The sequence below is a fragment of the Biomphalaria glabrata genome, chromosome 7, assembly GCF_947242115.1.
Source record: "Biomphalaria glabrata chromosome 7, xgBioGlab47.1, whole genome shotgun sequence".
Taxonomy (NCBI): domain Eukaryota; kingdom Metazoa; phylum Mollusca; class Gastropoda; family Planorbidae; genus Biomphalaria; species Biomphalaria glabrata.
The window spans coordinates 45,647,100-45,665,359 of NC_074717.1; the positions used below are offsets into that span (position 1 = coordinate 45,647,100).

General features: G+C 38.0%; 1 protein-coding gene across 3 annotated transcripts in view; it reads right to left on the bottom strand.

Moving 5' to 3' along the window:
* LOC106075311 (sodium-coupled monocarboxylate transporter 1-like) overlaps positions 1–17,993 on the bottom strand; it is a 35,933-nt gene extending 17,940 nt beyond the window's left edge. Inside the window, exons 1-5 of one of the 3 annotated variants that reach the window (XM_056036111.1) lie at positions 17,596–17,992; positions 9,960–10,061; positions 4,724–4,881; positions 991–1,195; positions 49–114 (exon numbers count right to left, since the gene is read on the bottom strand). In XM_056036111.1, the coding sequence (XP_055892086.1) occupies positions 49–114; positions 991–1,195; positions 4,724–4,872 (420 nt within the window). In that variant the 5' untranslated portion in view covers positions 4,873–4,881; positions 9,960–10,061; positions 17,596–17,992. Of the gene's footprint in view, positions 1–48; positions 115–990; positions 1,196–4,723; positions 4,882–9,959; positions 10,078–17,595 lie in introns of all 3 variants that reach the window. The other 2 variants (XM_056036109.1, XM_056036110.1) reach the window with 2 other exon arrangements.
* Between the last annotated feature and the right edge of the window lie 267 nt (positions 17,994–18,260).

Below are 18,260 nucleotides of genomic sequence, written 5' to 3' on the forward strand. Positions count from 1 at the left end.
TCATACTATATAGGTCAACTTTTTAAATGTTAAAAAAAAAATACTTACTATGATTACAGCAAATAAAAAAGATCCGAGACCTCGGATGAAATAATTAAATCTCAGCTCGAGATACTGAGGACAAAATAAAAAAAAAAAAAAGAAATTTTGTTTTTCAAATTTATTCAAAAAATATCGGTTCATACCTGCTGTTGTGGTTTAAAAGAGATACACATTGAAGGCCTCTTTCATTGAAAGACCCTAATTCGAACTTTGTTTTTTTTTTTTGAATTGCAACCGTGATCTAGTTCTGGACCAAGACTGGAGTGTTGAGTTAAGGATTAATTGTTCTCTGTAAGAGTTGTTCCAACTTTTGTAGAAGAATGAAATATCATTGGGCTGCATAGTAACGAACATTGGGAAGAACAAATAGGTTTCCAATATCCTTGAACTAAGGACTATCTCGCATTGCCCTATCTATCTATCTATCTATCTATCTATCTATCTATCTATCTATCTATCTATCTATCTATCTATCTATCTATCTATTTAATCTATCTATCTATCTATCTATCTATCTATCTATCTATCTATCTATCTATCTATCTATCTATCTATCTATCTATCTATCAATTTAATCTATCTATCTATCTATCTATCTATCTATCTATCTATCTATCTATCTATCTATCTATCTATCTATCTATCTATTTAATCTATCTATCTATCTATCTATCTATCTATCTATCTATCTATCTATCTATCTATCTATCTATCTATCTATCTATCTATCTATCTATCTATCTATCTATCTATCTATTTAATCTATCTATCAATTTAATCTATCTATCTATCTATCTATCTATCTATCTATCTATCTATCTATCTATCTATCTATCTATCTATCTATCTATCTATCTATCTATCTATCTATCTAATCTATCTAATCTATCTATCTCTATCTATCAATCAATCAATCAATCATCTATCAACAAATAAACCAACAATTACCTCGTATGCGTTAGTAAGATGGAGCTTGTAAAAAATTGGGACTATGAAAAAGGAGGCGATTAAAAAGCATGGTATAAGTCCCAGCGCCCAGATCCACTGTTCTCCGCCCCTGAGGTACACCTCAGCTGGAATTCCCAAAATTGTTGTAGCGCTTGTAAAACTGGCGCCCAGCGACATCGCCACAGGGAGTACAGGAAGATTTCTGCTACCTGGTGACGCAATAATAATAATGAGGATAATAATAATAGTAATGAAAAAGAAAAAACCCTGATTAAAATTTAACTGCAGATAAAAACATTGAGAATTTGAACTTAAGGAGTTTTAGGTAGCCCCAATGCCCACTCATATTTTTAGGTCGCCCCACTGCCTACTCATATTTTTAGGACGCCCCACTGCCCACTCAAATTTTAGGACGCCCCACAGCCCACTCATATTTTTTAGGGCGCCCCACTGCCCACTCATATTTTTAGGACGCCCCACTGCCCACTCATATTTTTAGGACGCCCCACTGCCCACTCATATTTTTAGTACGCCCCTCAGTCCACTCATATTTTAGAACACCCCTCAGCCCACTCATATTTTTAGGACGCCCCACTGCCCACTCATATTTTTAGGACCCCCTTCAATCCACTCTTATTTTTAGGACGCCCCACTGCCCACTCATATTTTTAGGACGCCCCACTGCCCACTCATATTTTTAGGACGCCCCTCAATCCACTCATATTTTTAGGACGCCCCACTGTCCACTCATATTTTTAGGACGCTCCTCAATCCACTCATATTTTAGGACGCCCCACTGCCCACTCATATTTTTAGGACGCCCCACAGCCAACTCATATTTTTTAGGACGCCCCACTGCCCACTCATATTTTTAGGTCACCCCACTGCCCACTCATATTTTTAGGACGCCCCACAGCCAACTCATATTTTTTAGGACGCCCCACTGCCCACTCATATTTTTAGGTTACCCCACTGCCCACTCATATTTTTAGGTCACCCCACAGCCCATTCATATTTTTAGGTCGCCCCTCAGTCCACTCATATTTTTAGGACGCCCCTCAGTCCACTCATATTTTTAGGACGCCCCACTGCCCACTCATATTTTTAGGACGCCCCACTGCCCACTCATCTCTAATGAGAAATTGCCATGAGTTGTGGGAAAAAGGCCTTTATTTGTTGTGCTGCTAACATAACACAAGTTAACTGCCGGGCATTGAAACACTTCCCCCCCCCCCAGGTCATCAGCTCTGAAAAATATCTCATTTATATAAAAATGGAATGCTAATAGCTACTGATTACAATCATTACATCATTACAATACACTTGGGAAGTAGTTGCCGTTTTAAAATAGGTGGGTTCAATGTGGGAGTGAGTCTTTAAACACATGTGTAAAAGTATACAGATACAGTTGAAATCGTTTGTGCGGATTTCAATTCTTCTGGAGTTGACAACTACTAATGGTACCTATATAGGAGGGCTATTGTCGATGCTTGTTTATACTTGTTAAGGACAGAGGGTGATTTAGAATTTTAAGTGGCATCCTCGCTCACCAGCCAGTTAACTTGAAATTTCCATAAGGAAATGAGGTCAAAGGTCGAGGGTTGAAGTGAGAACAATCGTCACAGAAGGCCTGAACTCTGACCTGCAATGTCGCAGATCAGTGTGGAGCACTAGTATAATGATTGGTCTCGATTGAAGTCAGGTAGGTCGTATAGAAGAACATACCAATTGTGCTTTTTTTTCTAACTTAAAGACATAGCTCTAGACCGCAACAGATGGAGAGAGACAGTGACCAAAAAAAGCTATGGACAGTGAAAGTACATGGGTCTCAGGAAGAAAAACGTACAATCCGAAAAACGGCCAGCTCCTCTACCACCAAAGCAAAAGCCACCTTAACCTGCGCTATCTGTGGACGGGAGTGTCTCTCCAAAATAGGGCTCCACAGCCACATGAGGAAGTGTGCTCTGAGATGAACCATAGTCGTTCTACGACTGAAGGAAGCCAATGAAACAAAATTTATTTCAAAGTGGTTAAAAAGTCAACATTTGTGACAGTGCAACTCGTAATTGACACCATTGTCAATAATTGTAAGCACTGTAATTACTTTCCAGTTGGGCCTAAACTATTCTAATCATTGTAAATGAATTTTCTGAACTCTTTGCATGTAGACTTACCTGTCTGTTACCTGTCGGTAGACCTACCAGTCTTTATATCTACCTATCTCTAGACAGTGGCGTCACTAGGGTCGGTGTCTCCCGGTGCCGGAAGTTCAAGATGTCACCCCAATTATTTCCGTCCCCAAAGCCTACATTTTGTTTTAGTTGAACCATAATACTTTAAGCTAATTATTTGTAAACTGGAAAATTGTTGTCGGTTCTATTTTACAATGACGTAGTCTATGACATTTTTTCAAAAAGTTCTTTCTTCATTAAAAAAAAGTAAATTAAAGGAAAGTAGAAATATTGAATTGAACTAGTTTTCTTAATTACAATTTATTAAAGACCTTATCATGCAAACGCGTTTACACCATAATAGTGTTACTCAAATGCTTCTGAAAAAGCAGATCATGCACTGAACAGATACCTTCAGGGTATACCCTCCATAGAGCGAAGCCTGGAGTATCAGAAAGTGTTTGATGGCTCCCATCGAGAATTACCTTAAATAAAGAACGAGAATATGGTATCTCGCAACAATATGTGACGATTTTGCGAAATCTCCGTAGCAAATCAATCTGTTGTGTTAGATGTCTTTAACATTGAAACGGATATGAGTCAAGGGCGTATCTTATCCACATTTCTCTTTCTGCTAGCCATCGAAGTTGTCATAAAAAAAACTGAATTAGGTTGCATTCGTTATCCTATAGAATGAACCAAACGGACTCACGGACCTGGATAGTGCAGTCACTTAAGCATTGCTAGGGAATACAGTTCAATGTAAACAAGAGAGAAAGAAAAACTTCAAAAGGAGAGGCACTCAGTCATGCGTATTGGCTGCTGGTCATCCAGTGCCCCATTCAACATTGGTCATACAGATCTTGAACAAATAGAAAAGTTCACCTATTTATGCAGCGTTATCTCAAAGAGAAGCATAAAAGCTTGGAGGAGCGCCCAATAGTTGGCCAGGTTTTTCTGCATTTTTGAGCTTAAAAACTCTCCTGGCGTCCACAACGCCTTATTTTTTCTTATAGTAGGAAGATTACAAGTCAAATGGAATTAACTTAAGAAATGTTGGGACGAGTTAATACTGAAATGTGAGAGACTGTTTAGAATATTTAAATATTAAGCTATAGTCACTTACTTTATTTTTGAAAAGTTGTCTGCAAAGTGCGTTTACAAAAATGCATTTTTTTCCACTCGGGTGTCACCCCCTGATGTGGACCACACCCACCGCATCCCCCTTTTAGAGACGCTACTGCTCTAGACATACATAAAATACTTGTCTGTAGAGATACCGGTCTGAAGATCTACCTGTCTCTAGACCTACCTGTCTCTAGACCAGCGGTTCTCAACCTTTTATGACGCGACCCTTTTTACAATCCCCCACTCTGCCGCGACCCCCCTACCCACACACACACACATACAGCAATAGAAGAATAGACAATAACAGTCCATAATTTCGATGGTCTTAGGCGACCCCTGGCAAATCGTCAATCGACCCCCAAGGGGGTCGCGACTCACATGTTGAGAACTCCTGCTCTACACCAACATGTCTCTAGACCAACATGTCTCTAGACCTACCTGTCAACATCTCCTCAGCACTGACCGTATGCCTCTTCTTGGACTTGATTCCAAAGTATAAACCTATGACAGACGATACCAGCAACATGACACCAAACACCAGATAGTCTTGCCATTGAAATGTACTGGTCACCGCCATGGTCATCGAATGGACCTGTAACAAGGATGTCATCTTGAGGTGAGACTTAACTAATACACTAACGATCAGGGGGATGTAACCCATACATATGCCTGGTCAACAAGGGGACAGGAGTTACCAACATTCAAAGTACAAGATATGTATGTTGGGACACATAGCAGAAGAAGCGTTGTATTTAATTGTTATGTCACGTGAAAGTCAAAGAATCTTTAATTTCTAATTTACAAAAGAGAACAGATAACTCAAGAACAAAATAATCATCTATATTATAAAGTAGAATGTGAGGGGTATGTATGTATGTATGTTACTTATAGACATCAAAACCGCTTGACCAATCTTGATAAAACTAGGCAGGAATGTTCCTTGGGTACCAACTTAGACCGTAGTGTATGTATTGTAGCCCTAAAACAAACTTAAGACCCTCAAAAAAAAAATAAAGTTGTCCGACTCTATTAAAGCTATAGTATTTTATGGATCTAGGCCATGTCTACAATGTTGACATGAGAAAAGATAGAAAGGATTTAGACCTAGATCTAATTTTAAGAAATACACTTTGCGCAGATAGTTTTTTACTTTGACACATGAAAAGACAAAAGAAGATCCATTGATTTCATTATATAATAAAATTAACCTTCAATTTTGTGTTTCAAAAGCATTTTTTACATTAATTAGTTCCTTATATCTGTGACTACAGATTTCCTGACGAACATTCTTTCATTAGACAATACGTAATGAATCGCGTACTAAAAATTAATTCGTTTAATTGTTTACTTTATAATCCCATCCCTAGATCTAAAACTCTAATTCAACTCTAAGATGATAAAACTTCTCTTCGCACAGATAGTTTTATACTTTAACACATACACATATTAATTAAAGTCCATTCATTTCATATTTTGATCAAATAAACATTCAAATTTGGTTTTCTAAAGCTACATTCGTTTACGAAAGCTGCGAAGCCGAGTTGAGATAGGCCTAGATCTATATTCATTCATGAATCGCGTACTAAATATAATTTCGTTTAATTGTTCACTTTATAATCCCATTTATTTAACAAAGCTATCGCTCTTTTCGTTTTTAATACATAAGAATGTATCGACTTCCTTCGGGTAAACCCATTTTCTCAAAACTAATTTTATTTTCGTAGCGAAACAGAAATAACGTGAAAGGATCATTAGCTACGTTTAACATACATCTAAATCCAATCCACTAGATTATCCAAAAGCATTTTTTACATAAATTAGTTCCTGATATCTACAGATTTCCTGGCGAACATTCTTTCATTAGACATTACCAAATGGTTACACATTAACACATCTCTCTTCTGAGGTCTGAGTCTATTCCTAGGCCTAGGCCTAGGTCTAAAACTCTTACTGAACTCTAAGATGATAAAACTTCTTTTCGCAAAGATAGTTTTATGCTTTAACACATAAACATACTAATTATTGTCCATTCATTTGATATTTTAATCAAATTAACATTCAAATTTGTTTTTCTAAAGCATTTTTAATACATTCGTTCGCTGTTCGCTAAAGCTGCGTAGCCGTGTTGAGATAGGCCTATATTCATTCATGAAAAAAAGTTCACGCATGCGCAGCACAGAACTCTAGATTAGTGTAGATTTAGATCTACGTCTACCTCAAGATCTACTTTATACTTTATACACATGAACATACAAAATTTAGTCTATTCATCTCAAATTTTAATCAAATATATGTAGGCCTACAAGCAAATGTTTTAATTTGAAAAAAAAAAATGGATTCAAGCCTATTAGCTATTTTGATTTGATAGCTTCATTCACACTATTTTTACATTGACACATTCGCTTTACTTATTACATTATTATTTCCTTTAATTGTTTACAAAACACTCTCAGTGACTATATCGAAAGTAATGCGCAAATAAAGACCCGCGGGTCGCGGGTAACATATGTCTAGTAATATCTAAAATAAACAAACACGATACAACCTTTATTGAGTTGAACAATTAAACATATTCTCCGTTTTCTCGCTCCCTTTGTATGTTTACTACAGACCATATCGCAGACATCAATGTGTAAACAAAGAGGAGATTACTCTGATTAATTTGAGTAGGAAACTTCAATAAGCATTGGATAGATTTGTGAGGTCACATTTATCAAAAATATGTATACCTGACCACCCCCACCCCCCTCTCTCAACGAGTCTCTGATCCTGCTCGTGTTATATCCTCATCCCTTCTGTATACATGTAACAACGTGACAATCAAGTGACAACACAACCACGTGACATCTACACTACCGTCTCGTGACATCTACATTACAGTCTCGTGACATCTACACTACAGTCTCGTGACATCTACATTACAGTCTCGTGACATCTACATTACAGTCTAGTGACATCTACATTACAGTCTCGTGACATCTACACTACAGTCTCGTGACATCTACATTACAGTCTCGTGACATCTACACTACAGTATCGTGACATCTACATTACAGTCTAGTGACATCTACATTACAGTCTCGTGACATCTACACTACAGTCTCGTGACATCTACATTACATTCTCATGACATCTACATTACAGTCTCGTGACATCTACATTACATTCTCATGACATCTACACTACATTCTCATGACATCTAAACTACAGTCTCGCTACATCTATATTAGTCTCCCTACATCTTTATTACAGCCTCGAGACATCTATATTACATTCACGTGACATCTACATTACAGCCTCGTGACATCTACGCTAAAGTCCTATGACATACACTAAAGTCTTATGACATCTATATTACATTCTCGTGACATCTACATTACAGTCTCGTGACATCTACGCTAAAGTCTTATGACATACACTAAAGTCTTATGACATCTATATTACAGTCTCGTGACGCATACATTACAACAACAGTAATTGTATTTGTACATTACCATTTACCAATTGTATGAAGACCCACCAATGACGGAAATCTGTCAGGACTGAGTTCTGGTCAGCCTGGGGGCTCCTGTTAACTGTACAGGAGAAGAGGGGGGGGGGAGGCAATTCAGGTTGTTGACTTCAAAAACTGTTATTGTTTTGGATTGTTTTTACTTTGTGAGATGTTTATTTGAACATAATGTAACTCATAATAAAATAATGTGGTTTTTGTTCCTAGTCCAGGAAAGTTGGACTTTTGGTTATAGATAGAGTCGAAGTGTAGACTCTAATTATTTTCTGTATAGTCATTATTCCAGTCAATGGGATATTGAGCTGTTATATTTTAATTGATACTGGATATTTCATTTGTCTGATCCGAGCCTGTATTATAGTACAGCGTATGTAATAAACATGTTATATGTCTGTGAATTGGCATTCTGAATCTTTATTCTGTCGTTATATGTGTCGTTACGGTATTGCCCAGGACTTGAGTACATTTAGTAATCAGCATTAAAGTACACATGCGTATATTAGAGAAGAAAAAGAGCCTTGACAAAATCCATATAAAAAAGAACAGACTTCGCTGAGCAGGTCAGATTGAAAGAATGTCAGAGAACAGAGGCGCGAAAATTGTACGCCGACAAAGCAAAAAAAGAACAAAAGGGCAGGCAACCCAGTGGCAGACCACGAATACGATGGACTGACGATGTAGGGGCGGATCTACAACTTAGAGCTCGGACATGGAGACGAAAATCTCAAGAGTGATCTGAAGGATGTGCAGGCCAGAGCCCTCCATGGGCTGTAGCGCCACTGGGGTGGTTGAATGGATGAAATAAAAATGCTGAGTCTGCTCTCCCCTTCATTAGCAGGACCCTCGCCCCCCATTAAAGGGGTGCAACCCACAGTTTGCAAAACTCTGTTATAAACAAACCATTTTAAAGGTAATAAACACTAAGCTAAGTATAACATCCCAACACATACAACTAAATATCTAAAGATAAATTATTCAAACATTCATTAACATACAATTACTGTACGGTAGTGTAGCATAAGTATAGACATTACTTGCTCACGTGATGTCGGTTTTTTTCCCACTGTTCTTTATCTATTCTATTTCTAAAAGTCAAAGAAACTTTTCAGTTGTTTTTTCCTACGAGGAAGGTCTGCATACAGTAGACATATCGTACCAGTTACATATAGGCTTGTAAAAACACTTGAAATATGTGTTCTTCTATTCAGATAAGATCCAGACTATATTCCAGGTTATATAACCTGACAGTGTAGTGGCCATATTTTAAGATCCTCCCCCTATCAATATGTGACAACTAGTTGGCAGTGTCATGAAAACGTTTAACTTAAACTTCGTAAATGGAGGATCCCTGAAATAAAAATAAAAACACCAAAAAACTTCCCCCTGGACAGCTAAGACGTCACTCATGTTAAACTCGTCGCTCTTATCTTATAAATTACGGACGTTAATTTAGTCCTCTTAACTTATATATTATTGATGTTAATTCTAAAGAGAAGATAGTTACGTCCTACGCATTTCATGTTTCAATCTAGTCATGCATGTGAAGTCGTTGGTTTTTCCTGGCTGATTCAGGCAACTCATTCCATTCTCTAATGACACTAGGGAAAAAGGAGCACTTGTACGAATTTGTTCTAGAGCAGGGGTTCTCAACCTGTGGGTCGCGACCCCCATTGGGGGTCGATTGACCATTTGCCAGGGGTCGCCTAAGACGATCGAAAATATGGATTGTTATTGTCTACTCTTCTATTGCTGTATGTATGTGTGTGTGTGGGTGGGTGTCGCGGCAGAGTGTGGGATTGTTAAAAGGGGTCGCCGAACTTACAAGGTTGAGAACCACTGTTCTAGAGTATGCAATAAGAAATGTGCCTCTATCTTTGTGTCCTTCTAAGTATTTCATAAGGTTTTGTTTTTCCGTTTGTAATTTATGTTTTAGTTTTTTATGTATTATAGCTACTTTACATTTTATTCTTCTGTCCTGAAGTGTCTCCAAGTTTAGTGATTCAACTAAAGGTGTTACTCTAATCAAATTTGAATATTCGTTTGTTATAAATCTCACTGCTCTATTTTGTATTTGCTCTAGTTTTTTTTTTTTTTTAGATGAGGGATCCCAAACAGAGGATGCATATTCTAATATTCTAATAGTCGTGCATGCCACTGACCTTAACTCTGCTGCTTGGCCGTGCGGTATGCTCGCTGGACTGTTGTTCCGACTTCTCGATGGCCGAGGGTTCATACCCTGCCAGCTGCCATCCCCCGTCGTCCTGCGGGAGGTTTGGACTAGGAAGTAAATAATGTTCAACTATAAAGGAACATCCAAAACATGTAAAACATTTAAAAATTTTTTTTTACAAGTCATTGGTTTTCCTGGCTGATTCAGGCAGTCCGTACCATGCTCTAACGGCACGAGGAATGAAGGGGGGAGGTGTTTATTGTTGTTGTCATTGAGAGACCACATGACATTCTGATGGCTAGCTGTGGCCGGACACGGTTGAACGTAATTGACCTGAGCAAACTGTCGAGGAACCGCCCTTTTCTAGCACTAAAGGGTCACTCCAGAAACGAAAGTACGAAGAACATTCTAAAGGTAGATAATTAGATCTATGTGAAACTAATTCAGTTCAACGCTCTACCTGTCCTAGATATTTGAATGACTAGTGCAGAGGCGGATCTCTGAAATGCTTCCCCCCACTGCCCGTAACACCGCCATAGTAGATCTAGTTCTGTCTTGACACATCTGATTGTAGCTCTCCTTACACATCTGGTTATAGTTGTGTCTTGACACATCTGGTTATAGTTGTGTCTTGACACATCTGGTTATAGTTGTGTCTTGACACATCTGGTTATAGTGGTGTCTTGGCACATCCAATTCTAGCTGTGTTTTGACACATCTGATTGTAATTGTGTCTTGGCACATCTGATTATATCTGCGTCTTGACACATCTGATTGTAGCTGTGTCTTGACACATCTGATTGTAGCTGTGTCTGACACATCTGCTGGTATCTGTGTCTTGACACATCTGATTGTAGTTCTGCCTTGACACATCTGATTTTAGCTGTGTCTTGACATATCTGATTGCAGTTGTGTCTTGACATATCTGAATGTAGTTGTGTCTTGACACATTTGGTTGTAATTGTGTCCTGACACATCTTACTAACGTCGTCTGCCAAAACCAAGTTTACCCAATTCTATCCTTCGATTCAGTTCACGCCTTGGAATACCGAAGTTTAGCTTCTCTCCTCATTATGCAGTGGATGTCTAGAAGGAAAATGAAGGGAGAGAGGATGCGCCCCTGTCTCATACCCGTCTCGAAGTCTTATTGCAGCAGCTGGATTGACTGTAGAGGCACGTCTGACTGGTCAGTTTCTGAACACCCACTATTGTTAACATAACGACTTGACTCCTTACTGATTACAAGTGCCGGGTACAACATTGTTGAATGAAGGATCTTCAAGATTTTAACAGTCTACTAGACTTATTTATTATTTTATAATACATGCTGAGTGGTATCTCTTTATATTATCTAAAAGTAGCCCCACCCTCTCTCAAAAAATATATGAGAAGTAATTTGCTTGTATAAGTGGCGTCTGTTGTATTATCATTTAAAGAGAGCAGTTACGTTAGCGACATACATGACTCTATATTAAAAAAAATTTTTTTTAACAAGGTTCCATATGCTAGGACAAATTTGTACAAATGCTCCTTCTTCCCTAGTGCTATTAGAGCATGGAATGGGTTGCCTGAGCCAGCCAGGAAAACCAGTGACTTGGCAGAATTTAAGTCATTGGTTAACATGCATGAATAGATGCATGACGCGTAGGACGTAATCATCTTCTTTTTAGAAGTAACGTCTGTATTATATAAGATAAGATAAGATAAAGAAGGTAAAAAAAAAAAGAACAACTTAAAATTTTTAAGTTAATATTTAACATTAATTTTAAACTGCTGAGACTATGTCTCAACAAACCACAGACCGGGCAGATTGAAAATAACAGATTGAACTGTTAAAGGAAAGGTCCAGACTACACTAGACTGACCTTTTGACTCATCTCTCAATTACCTAGTGTATGTGTGAGAATAAACAAAGGGAAAGAATCCATATCGATACAAAGAAAAACCCAACTGGTGATTTGAATTCAATGATTTGAATGCCACAGATACCTTTTTACAATACCTCTATTCCAGTCGTGCATTCGAAGTGGGCAAAACCTGGAACCCCATAGGTGAACATTTTTTTCTCAAAAAAAACGGCTCTAACGATTTCCCTTGAAATTTGAATTTTTTTTAGACCAGAATTACCACCTAGTTGACCACATTAAGCAAATATTAGTTTGACCATAATAATTTTTCAGAGTATAAAAAAAAATTTGATAGTACTATTAGACAAGTAATTTTTTTTCTCATAATATAGGCCAGTGATTTAAAATGTTGTAAAAAAAAGTATTAAACACTTGCTTAGAATTAGCTTGGTGTCTCTATTAATACGCTAACTAGAGGAACTAGATATTGGACTTTCATTTCCCAATAATGGACTAATGCTGACCATTATACCGGACACTTATCTAGGTTATTGTTGTCACTATGTAAACACATGCAAGGTCTGGTGTATACAAATATACATCTATGAAACGAAGTTTTGTCACGTCTAAAGTATTCACACACACACATACCGGTATGCACACACACACACACACATAGAGAGAGAGAGAGAGAGAGAGAGAGAGAGGGAGAGAGAGAGAGTTAATGCTGACTAGTACAAGTTTAGGACTAGAGAAGATATGTGTATGCTAATGAATTATAACTTAACCCATTTAATGCTAAAAGTTGCACTCGGCACTCCAGAGGTTCTTTTAATTGACTGGTTACTTGATAGAATGTTAAATTAAAAGGGTTAATAGAAAGGAGGTTATTTTGAGAGTTTGGACACTAGAGTGATGTATTTACAGTTTGTTTTTTAGATGAGTCGTGACCATAATCGATTAGCTCCCTGTCATTCAAGCTACAGTAGAAAATCCTGAGACATGACATGACGGTACGACCTCTTTAGACAATCTTCCTAGTAATAGCACACTCTTTATTTCTCTCTTGTATCATTCTTCTGTCTATCATTGCATTGACTTGTTAACCAGCATCTTCTCTACAGTGGCGTAGCAACCATGGCGCGAAGGGGTTCATTGCGCCCGGGCCCACGACCACTAGAGGCCCAAACGGGGTTACGTAAGGGAATGTGTAGACTATAAGAGTATAAATGTATCACATTATTTTTACATTATTTTAATGAAATCATGTTCACTGTTCTTCAATTCTATTTCTGGTGTCCGAGAACAATGTACTCTATTAATAGGAGGTAACTCTTAAATTCTCAGTACAGCATTTCATTTAAATCTTACGTGTTAAATTTTTGATTTAATAATAATAATAACAACAATAACTACGTGTAAGCCTAGTAGCCAACTCATTGTAAAAGTGTTATGATGAATTATATTTGCTGTTTTATGGTCCAAGTGTTATTTCTTTCTTTAATATTACAATGCATTTTGACTAGTTGAAATACTTGAATTAATTGCGTAAATAAATAGTAATTGTGACTTTCTAATTAGTGTAAATCAACCAAAAGGAAAGTAATATAAATATCTCGTCTGAATGACTATTATATAGATAATGTGCCTTCCATTCTAATTATTGGAAGTAACAAACAATTGTGCAACCTAATACCACAGTCGACCTTCTACTCAGTAGGTTAAAAATTAATTTCTTTACTAAGGTGCTTTAAAAACCATCGTCTGCTGATGTAAAACAGGACTACTGCACTGTGGGAAGTCTTCAAGTTCCCATACCTGTGACGACCAATACACATTCCACATATCTGAAGATTCAGCATCTGACTCGGAGTCCCGAACTGCTACATGGTTGGCCAATGACATTGGTCCCTCAAATGATCTGTAGTGAACTAATTTAGTTTAGAGATTATGTTAGTTTTGTAAATAAATATACTGTGCATTGTTTTTTAGCGACGGTCAAAGTAGTGACGTAGTCAGACGAATGACGTTGCAGAATGTGGGTACATGACAGGAGAAGAATATGGCTAGGGCTTGTAGATAGATGAAATAGACTGCTAAATAAAACGAAGGATAAGGCGACCATCCCCATTTATAAATAAACATCAGTCGAAGCCTTCACAAGCTTCATTAAGTATGTTATAGATACGTCCCTTGGATGCGTTCGGACTCGCATTAGAATAAGTGAAGCAGTATTAGGCAACACACACAATCCAAGACAGGACAGATCCAAAGCTTGAGGAAATTGTTCTCTTTTACCCCGTGTGGAACAGGTGCACCTTGTGCACAGTCTGGCGTAGAAGTTTATTTTCATTGACATATTCTCCTTCATTAGATACAGTCAGGCCCAGCTTGGGTTCAGTTAACACTTAACTTATGAGGGGGGGGGGGGCTAACTTCGCATTCCTGAGCCCGGGCCCACTTCCCAATATATAATTCTCTCCATGGCCCAACCATGCCTGACACCACCATGCATGACTAAATGCATGACGCGTAGGGCGTAATCATCTTCTTTTTTGAAGTAACGTCTGTATCATATAAGATAAGATCACCAACAAGTAATAGAAAGATAACTCTTTTATCTGTACAAGTCGGACAAAAGTTACAATAAGCAACAATTGTGTCAAAAAAAAAAAGAGAAGGGGGGGGGAAGGGAGAGAACAAGTAATCTACTCTGCATTCACCCGTCACTAAATAGCAGGGCCGGACCCAACCATTGCGGGGCCCCATTCGAAACGGATTGCGTAGGGCCCAGTTTGGGTAGGGATATGGACTATAAGTGAAAATTAAGAATTTGTACTAGAATATAAATTCGTCTTTGCATTTTATTCATTCTCTACTGCGTACAGAATTACGTGTGTGTAGCGAAGTCATACAGTATATCATAAAAATTCTGTTTCCTACATAGATCACGCTCAATAGCAAGAATTACCAAATGTTTCAGTCTATCTTCGAGAATTGTTGACCTCAAGTAATTCTTCATTAATTTGAGGCGCGAGAAACCTCTTTTACTAGATTCCACAATTACGGGCATTCAATAATGCTGTTTTTTTTTTTATCGCGCTTAGGATTTGCGTTTTCCATGTTGAATGACACCCCCAAAATTTTGTCTTTATATTTCAGGAGATTTTTATGACTTTTCAAATGATTTTAATTATTTCCCGAAATTTCCAGGACCTTTTCCTATATTTTTCTTTTGGCATGGTGGGGGAGGGGTTGTGGTGGCTGAGTGGTAAGACGCTTGGCCTCTGAACCACGGGGTATAGAGTTTGAGTTTCGGTGTAATCGTTGATGACTTGAATGAAATTTGAATTTTGATATTTTAATGAATGCCCCTGAGTTTACCCAACTGTAATGGGTACCTGACATTAGTCGAGAAGAGTAAAGGCGTTAGGTCGTTGTGCTGGCTACATAACATTCTCGTTAACCGTCTGCCTTAGAAACAGATGACTTGTACATCATCTGCACAATTGATCGAAAGGTCTCAAAGTACTCAACCTTTTTTTTTTTTACTTCAAGTCTACAAGAGCCCATCGTATTATTCTCTACACATTTTAACACAGTATCCTTTTAAGTTTGGACCAGATTTTGATTCAGGATGAGCTGCTGACTAGAAGCTAAGGTCATTCAAGTGAGGTCACACTGTACGCAATGAAGGCTTAGTGGCCTACACTTCATGCCTGCAGGTGTGGGGTTTAATTAGTAAAGAAAAAAGTAAAGTTCCCCTATCAGACCTTGTGGTCTATAGGGCAGATGATGTAATAAAGGACATCTGTTTCTGTGGTGTGGGGTTTTATAAGTAAAGAAAAAAGTAAAGTTCCCCTATCAGACCTTGTGGTCTATAGGGCAGATGATGTAATAAAGGGCATCTGTTTCTGTGGCCTACGGTTTCCCCCAACTTAAGTCAGGTACCCATTAGAACTGGGTGGACTCAGAGACGCACGGGATCCCGAAAATAATAATTCCCAGTCTTTAGCAGGATTCGAACCCCGAACCACGGTTCGGAAGCCAAGCGCTTTACCGCTCAGCCACCGCGCCTCCGGGGTTTAATTAGCATATATCAAATTGAAATACTTGACGGATATAATGCAGATCGCCATGTTTTGGTTCGGAATTTAGATTAAAAAAAAAGATTCTGGCTCTGTGGGCGTTGAGAAACATGTTAGAGTTTGGTTATTAAATCGCTTTTTACGATTGTATTCTTTGAATATGGGGGGAGGGGGGGGCGGGTAATAACGTATCTACATTGAAGTGATCAGCCAAGTCTGAGTCAAGATTCCAACTAAAACCCTCTGATGGAAAGTCAAGCGTTTTGTCCTTTCCCCTTCTTCCCACAAGTAAAATGACAGGCGACGACGGTCTCTGGTTACGGGGGATAGGTAATAAGTAGGTCTACAACCTAGTTGTTTTTTAATAGACAGTAGAAAATATGGCTTCGAAAACCCTCTGATTGAACATTGTTTCTAAGTCTTGTTCTACCACTTTCGAACACACAAGAACATACATTTAAACATATATAATTCTAACTGTAACGATCTGGTATAAAAAAATATTTCAATTGTCCGTGTAGGTCTGCCAATTTGGTTGAAAAGAGAATTGTCTTGTTGTAAGAGATTAAAAATAATTCTTTGATTGAAGAGCGAGTTTTCACAAAAATTGACAGATTGAAACAAGACAGTGTTTCCCAAACTGCGTTCCGAGGAACCCTAGTGTTCCGCGAGGCCGGAATAAGTGTTCCACTTAACTAGTAAGTAGTAGGCCACCACGTGAATTAATCTCTCTAAAAACTAAGTCAAGTGTTTCGCTAGAAACTTAAAATGTTCGAAGTTTTCCGTTAAGGAAAAGGTTTGGGAAACACTGGACTAGGACATAACTATAATAACAAAATAATAATATGGTAATAGAGATGATTCTTTCTATCCATAATGTCAGGTATGTCTAAGCGAAATTATTTCCAAGCCAACTTATTAACTCTGGTGACCCTGACTTTCTTTACATTTAAATGCTTCTCACTTAATGTAGTCTGACAGTTAATTTGTTAAAATATAGGCTAGACCGGCTAGACCATTAGATCTAAGCGGCACATAATATTTTCATGTTAATTTATCTATGGATTTTATTTTAGTAATATAATGCAGTGTTTCCCAAAGTGGGGTAGGCGTACCCCCAGGGGTACGCGCAGAGTTTAAAGGGGGTACGCGTTGTACCTCATTAACTATTCTGATTTTATCTAAATACCCATTTATTATGTTATGTTGATAAATGCCTTTTCAGCATCTTTAACCCTTAAAGTGCGGAGCTGTTTTACAATTAAGACATACAAAATGAAATTACAATGTTCATGTTTAGAGGTTAAAGAACCTCACGCATCTTAAGGGTTAAAGATCGCTTCTCAGATTTAAATAAGCAACAGGGAACCAAACTCTGATGATCTATCTAAACACAATAGGAGCTTTCTCACTGCTCCAAAATCAATGTTATTTATAATAGAACTTAAATTTATTTTATTCACTATTTAATTGTTCATTCATTATTGTTTTTTTCGTAGGTCTATCAAAAAAAAAAAAGATTGTTATTGAAATAAATCCATCGGGAGAGGCGGGGGTACTGAGGCAAGGGGTACTCAGAGTTACGAAAATTTTTAGAAGGGGTATACTTAGGTCAACAGTTTGGGAAACACTGATCTAATGGATATGTCCTAAGCAACGTGACGGATAAACATATTTAAGCCAGACTCACCTTTAATTAGGAATCTTCTAGAGCCTCAGAACTTGCTTTTAATCCTAGATATGTGTATGTTATACATGAATTTCAGAACTATGGACACAACAGAATTGCTTATCTGTTGACAGAATTGTCACCTCTACTGAGATATTGTCTGAGATCAAACAAGGCGGACTTGTCTTAGGTCACTGAAACCTTTAGTCAGACGACCTGGCCTGGTGGTTGGTGTGTGATCCTGACAGTTTCGTTGGCCAAAGTGTGTTACGTCTGCCCGAGTGTGGCAAGTCTTCACTTTAAAACAAAAAATACACTCTGCTCATATATCCGGGATAGTTGGGGAGTTCCGTGAGCCTAACAATAAATATCCCCATTTTGTTGTTGAGGAGAAAAATGTTTTGGTCGGAACGGCTTAGTGGGCCAGGGAACTGTGGGCCAGGGAACTTGTCCGTGTGTCTTGTTGACTTGATAACGTCACATGGTGGGGCTTTCACGGAGGTTCATTTGTCACTTAACAGTCAAGTAAAGATGGTCATAAAAAAGAATGGGTTTATTTCCACCCAGGTGTTGGTTTATAATGTACATTTAAGATTAGAGTTTTTCCCCATGTGACCAACGAGCTAGGCATTCTTTTCTCAGCGATATACATCAACAGTTACATTTATAGGAAAATCGTTAGAGCC